A 6,266-nucleotide genomic window follows, 5' to 3' on the forward strand; every position below is an offset into this window, starting at 1 on the left:
GTTTCACTGCTGGAAGATAAGCCAGCGTTTCCTTTGTCTTATACCCTTCCTTTCCTTGTTCTTGGTGGCTCTGGGAAAAGATGTACCTGGCACTCTGACATGCACGATTTCTCTTCCTATGATTGGTAAGTGTGGCTCTAAGAGGTACTAACTTGAGAAATATATATAATATGCTTGTAATTTTGGGTATTGGGTAATATTTATTCGAGACACTTAGATATTAAATATGAACACCTCTTTGAATAAAAATTCAAACATTGATTCATCATATTGTGGGAGACTAATCCCTTTCTCTGGATCCAATTCCATTAGTGTAATATTGCAGTCTTTGTTGTTGATGACTCAGGAACCTTATTTTCACTAATAAAGATGAGAATTTTCGTACCGTTTAACTTATGAAATTGGATTAATTAGACTATGCCTGTCGACAAATAATATAAATTTGAGCTAACTTTTGTCTGAACCTTGAACATAATCATGACTTGGTCCTGTTTTTATGTGGTTTAATAAGAGAAGTGGGTTTGGGAATATAGAGCTTTTCAAGCAAGTGGGTCCCTTTTAATAGGTATAATATTAGAGCCAGTTTTGATGGAAGAATGAGAGGGAAAAAAAGGTAGTAACTAGTAACACCCAACATCGGCACTCAATTATTCCTCTCAAAGTTAAACACCTTCCAATTTTGCTTTCTTTTGAATTACTATGGAAGGTTTTTTTGAACTTTACTGAATGATTGAGAGGATTCCAATTCTAAAAAAGGCCTTTCTCTATCATTCTCCAACCAATAGATAAGAGCAGCTGCTAGGTTTGTTTAATGATTAATTCTTTTGTCTTTGCCTTCAATAAAGTAAAAGTCTATTGGTACCCACCACTAAACAAATCATTAAAACAGACACCAAATAAAACTCCATGCATCTTACTCTTTCCGTCTTATATAATTTATTTTTAAAGAAATTTATATTTCATATAAAATATTAATTATATAAGTTACAATGATAAAATGACTTTGTTTGACAAAAATACTCATTGAAAAAATTTAAAAAGTAATTGTAAACCCATTAAAGTATTTAAGTGAAATACTAATAAGTGAAAATATTATTAGATAGGTTAATATTTTCTTAATTATCTAAAGTAAAAAGTATTTTGAGATAAACTATTAATGTAGTATGACATGATTGATAAATAATTTTTTCTCTTAAATTTATGATCAAATATTCAATTTTTAATCTATATGTTTAGAGATATCAGTCCTTAAATGAATCTTCAAATCTCAAATAATTAATCTTTTAACTTAATAAAAAAATGAGACATAGCATAACAGTCCAACAAAAGATAAATAATATCAAATACAAAAAATTAATACTTCTTTTCACTTATGTAAAGAGTAAAGTGAAAAGTTCCCTAAAGGAAATTAATTCATGACAACTAAATAGGTGATAAGGTGTTAGTTAGGCACGAAGACTAATGGAGGTTGTGGTGGTGTCGGAGCATGTCCATTCTCGTGATCACTTCCTTTTTATTTTTAACTTTGGCTATTTCTGCCATGAATTTAATGAAAGTAAAAGGTGCTCCAGAAGTTGGAAATTATATAAATCCAACCAAGAAAACTAACCCAACCACTGAACCACTCCAATAGTGATTTTTTGTGGAAGTAATCATGACCATCCCAATAAGGGGCAAAAAAGATGAAGAGAAAAAAGGGCATTTTGGAAAAACGGAAAGGTTTCAAGATTTATCAAGATTATAATCTCTTGACAGAAAGTAAAAGTGTCATTTCCTAAAGAGATTATATAACATAAAAGAGGGTACTATGGAAGTAATAGACACTTATAGTTTATATAATGATCAACGCATAATTTCACAATGATTGGGGTTAATTATCCACTGGAGAAACCTTTTGCCGAAGAGAGGCGGGGTGGGAAATGCAATGTGGTAACTTTGTGTGATTGACAAGACATAATCAAATCAATTCTATAGTATAACGAAAGTGATTGCAATAACTTCATAGGAACAAGGCTAAATCAAGTGGTATAGTTAGCTACGATCAGATAGCATAATGCAAGGCAATAATAAGATTGAATTGAATGTTGACGAATTTCTGTTTCTCAATTGTGGAAAATGCGAATTTATTAAAAGAAAACAAATGTAACCAATATTTCGTTTTTACTTGTTGATTTACAGGAACAACATGTAATGTAACCATGTGATTCATTAAATAATATGAAGCGTGACATATTTTTTAGAAAAATTAATAAAACATCATAAAATCCCCCATCATAAATATGCGTAAATTTGCTATTTTTTATATTTTACAAGAATTTTCATAAGAAGAAGAAATTCAATAAGAAAACATTACGTAAATAACAGAAATACAGCTAAATGATGCATAATTTTTCTGAAATTTTTTATGTTAATTTATTTTAAAAAAATTAGATCATTCACAAAGAATTGCACATCATAAATAAGAAAAAAAAAGTGCAATTATTTTACAAGAATTTGTAATAAGAAGAAATTTCAGTAAGAAAAAAGCTATGTAGCTAAAAGTCATAATGCAGATAAAAAGATCGATGCACATTTTTTTTCTAAAAAATTCTTATGTTGATTTAGTTGAAAAATGTCGATATAATTCACAACTATGTAAAAATACTTCATTTAATAGGAAACGTTTTTTATTTCTCTCAATTTTATCTTTTTTTTTTTACCTAAAAAAATATCATAAAAATATACATAAATATATAATTAAGTTGATTGGACATGTAAGCTGTTATAAATTCATCTAGGGTCACGTCATCAATCAATATATTATGTTAGGAATTATCACCATAGGATGTTAACACTTATATTAAAAATAATAGACCTCACTAAAGAAAGACTAAAATGAATAACGACTTACAATTTTAAGGATCAAACTAGTCCCCAATAGTTTAGTAAAATATACCAACTTAAGAGAATAAATTAACTGATATTCAATACTTGAGAGTTTAATTTATATAATTTAATTAAAGGACTTGTATAAAAAATATTTGAGAAGTTAAGTTGATGATTTACTTTCTGCATGCGCGTATAACTATATATAAACTGTGCGTGTATAACTGTATATATATATATATATAACATCGCTCACCAACTTGGTGATATTTTTTCCGGTTATCTATTGCATGGAATGCGAATAACGAGGGAATTATTGGTGGCTCGTCCTAGGTGGAAATATAATTGGACCCAAGTAAGTTTCGTGGTTTGCCTCTCCACTCTTTCAAGTAGAACATTGAAATGCTCTACAAGATGTAGCACCAATCAAACTGTCCCAACTGAATTTAGACATAAACTAGGTCTAAATTAAATTTTGATCATACCCATAATAAATCACTTAATGAAACATAATTCAAACTCGAAAGCCTACATATACACATTAAAATAAATAGATTTAAATACACTAGACAGTTGGAAAATATTTTCCTATCCAACCGTGTAGCTGGTATGCTTTCTTCTTCTTTTTTTTTTTTTTTTTTTTTCTGGATGCTACATTGAACTAATTAAGCATCATCAGCCATTCACGTTTTATTGGGAATAGAATTCCATTCCCTTGCTTTTACCACATTCAAACAAGCAAACGTTTAGTTCCATAAAGTTCCGTTTCCCTCTTCCCAACTACTCCTACTCCTTAACATTAAACTGTAGAATAAGATCAGCATTCATTCCAATTCTCGATCAAATCCCTCATTATTACCATCAAATACACCTCCGAACATATTCTCCAGTTCCATGGTTCCTTCTATTATCACGTATCTTCCTCACCTTATTCTCGGCAAAACATAATATTCATATCAAATTAACAATTACACACGGGTAATTATTAATTATTAAAAGATAAACATATGATTGTGCGGAAAATATCAAAATATATATATCAACACTGTACACGTACTACAGTTAATTGGAGTAGAAAGAAAGAAACAAGTAGTGCCCATGTATTATACTATCTCTCTTAATTTTTTTTTGGAATGGATTTTGATTATTGAGCGCATTTTTTATTTTTTTTCCTGGGTTTTAAAATCTAGGAGGGATTCTGAACAACAATGGCGGAAGACTCCTCTTCTCGCAGAAACCTCAATTGCTTCGCGATGAAAGCTTCTATGGCGCGTTGAAACTCCTCATTGCTGAGCTCATCCTGCGGGTACAAAATTTCCGGCGAGCTGTCGCTCCGCTTCTCGGTCTCCGACCGCAGGAGCTGTTTTCGGCGCGGCGGCTTTCCGGCAGCGTCTACCTTTATCTTCTCCGACTGACTCCGGCGGTACTTCGCGGCAGCCGCGGCGTCGGCGGAAGGCGTGTCCTGCACCATATCGGCGATGATCTGCTTGTCGTGGAACACGGGCTCCGGCGGTGTCGGTGACGGCGGCGCGTGAGGTTCGGAGACGGCGGTGCGCGTTTGGAGGAACTCGCGGTAGAGTGCGTCGGCGGAGTGGGGGGACGAGAGGCGGCGGGACTGAGCGAGGAGGGCGGCGATGATGGCGTTGGAGACGGCGAAGACGAAGAGGGGGCTGGCGGCGAAGGCGAAGAGGCGGCGGAGGAACTCGGCGGAGAGCGCGAGCGCGAAGGGGAGGCGCGTGAGGATCCACGAGAGGAGGAGGAGGGCGAGGCAGAGTTCGAGAATGCGAAGGGCTTTGGAAACGAAGGCCAAAATATTGTTGTTGTTGTGTCTTGGAATGGCGTTGGCCTTCTCAGCTTTCAAGAGAAACTCGTCCATTGTTAGATACAGAAAGAGACACTAACTAAGTGGTGTGAATGGAAAAGAAAACAAAAGAAAGGGTTATGTTATGTACTTATGTTGGAAGAAAGATGAAACAGAGAGAGCATGGTTCCTTTCTTCTGTCTCAGATTTGGCGTAAGTGAAGCTCCTTTGAACACAAATGTTGGCTCTTATATAGACTCCGCCACACACCTGCCACCTTCATACATACATTTATCTGTCATCCTAACGCATCAATGTCTTTTTATTTTTATTGTTTCCTTTCTTTTAACTTGAAAATATTTTTCGTAAAATAATTAATAGGCCAAAAACAAGTTACATCTCATTTTTATAGCCCATTTTATACAATTAAGCTCATATATACTCTCTCTTTTTTTTTAACCTGATTGTGGGAATAAACATTAATAGGTGCATCGATTATAATGATTTGAGTCTCAACAGCCACATAATTTACAACAGGTGAAGGTAAAACAAAAAAAAAAAGTTAAATAAAGAACTTACCGGAGAAATTTTGAAAATTTCAAACAGTAAATGTATTTTCAGGACTAAAATTAATGAGTCAGTGTATATTTGGAAGAATAAAATGACATTGAAATACATGTTACAACAACTTTATCTCAAATACAAAATGACATTTGAGATAAAAGTCATTCTATCAAAGGATTAGGATTCATGTTTTTGCTTTTATCTATTAAATTTACATTGAAATACATGTTACAACAACTTTAACCGTAAATTAAACATACGCTCAATATTTGAAAGAATAAAATCATATTTACCTTTTAATTTGAAAAAAATAGTAGAGTCCACGCCACACATCATCTCCTTTGAAGTGTGAAGAGGAAGTGAAAATACACACTGTGTAACTACTTTAATTACCAAAGTTTCCCCCTCCTCTCCTTGTGCTACTCGTGTCTTTAGCTTGGTCGTGGACTTCATCTTCTTCTCTTGCGTTGCTGCTCATCTTCTTGGTGGAGCTATATATTGTCTGTGTATGTTTATGTAGATTCATCCCTGGTTACCTATGTAGATCCCTTCCTGATTATCCTTATGCTTCGATGTATACATGCTCATATTTGGTATTCAAAGCAATTATGCACTTTAGCATAATTAATTATGCGGCTGACAAAAATAGAGAGTAATCATTGATGCAAAAGAGATGAGACATAAATAAGAAATAATTCTTGATTAATTTACTTTTCAATAAATAAATAAAAACACTTATTTGCAACCATATTAGTTAATGATTCCTTCGTCCCCAAATGGTGGGAGATAAGTGGAGATAAAACTAGTACTTAAGGTCAAAGAATATATTTAGAGTCGATTTATGGTTCAAACTTCAAAGATTGTTTTTCATTTTCATTTTTTTGGTGTGGAATATATTTCATTCTTCACCAGTTAGTTGGGAGAAAACAAAGCGGGGATTTTGAATGAGAGGTAATGACTGTTACTAATGAGAATCAGTCTTCGTGAAAGGTGTTGAGATAAGATGTGGCATTTCACGTGAGGCGATGTACTAGTG

At 33.5% G+C, this 6,266-nt stretch overlaps 1 protein-coding gene across 1 annotated transcript; it reads right to left on the reverse strand.

The window, feature by feature from the left end:
- Positions 1 to 3,821: 3,821 nt before the first annotated feature.
- LOC114382062 lies at positions 3,822 to 4,938 on the reverse strand. Its single transcript, XM_028341299.1, has 2 exons — positions 4,818 to 4,938; positions 3,822 to 4,719 (listed from the first exon to the last, which is right to left on the reverse strand). The coding sequence occupies exons 1-2, from the start codon at positions 4,849 to 4,851 to the stop codon at positions 4,052 to 4,054; spliced, it is 702 nt and encodes a 233-aa protein (XP_028197100.1). The 5' UTR covers positions 4,852 to 4,938; the 3' UTR covers positions 3,822 to 4,051.
- Between the last annotated feature and the right edge of the window lie 1,328 nt (positions 4,939 to 6,266).

The sequence above is a fragment of the Glycine soja genome, chromosome 2 (genome assembly GCF_004193775.1).
Source record: "Glycine soja cultivar W05 chromosome 2, ASM419377v2, whole genome shotgun sequence".
Classification (NCBI taxonomy): domain Eukaryota; kingdom Viridiplantae; phylum Streptophyta; class Magnoliopsida; order Fabales; family Fabaceae; genus Glycine; species Glycine soja.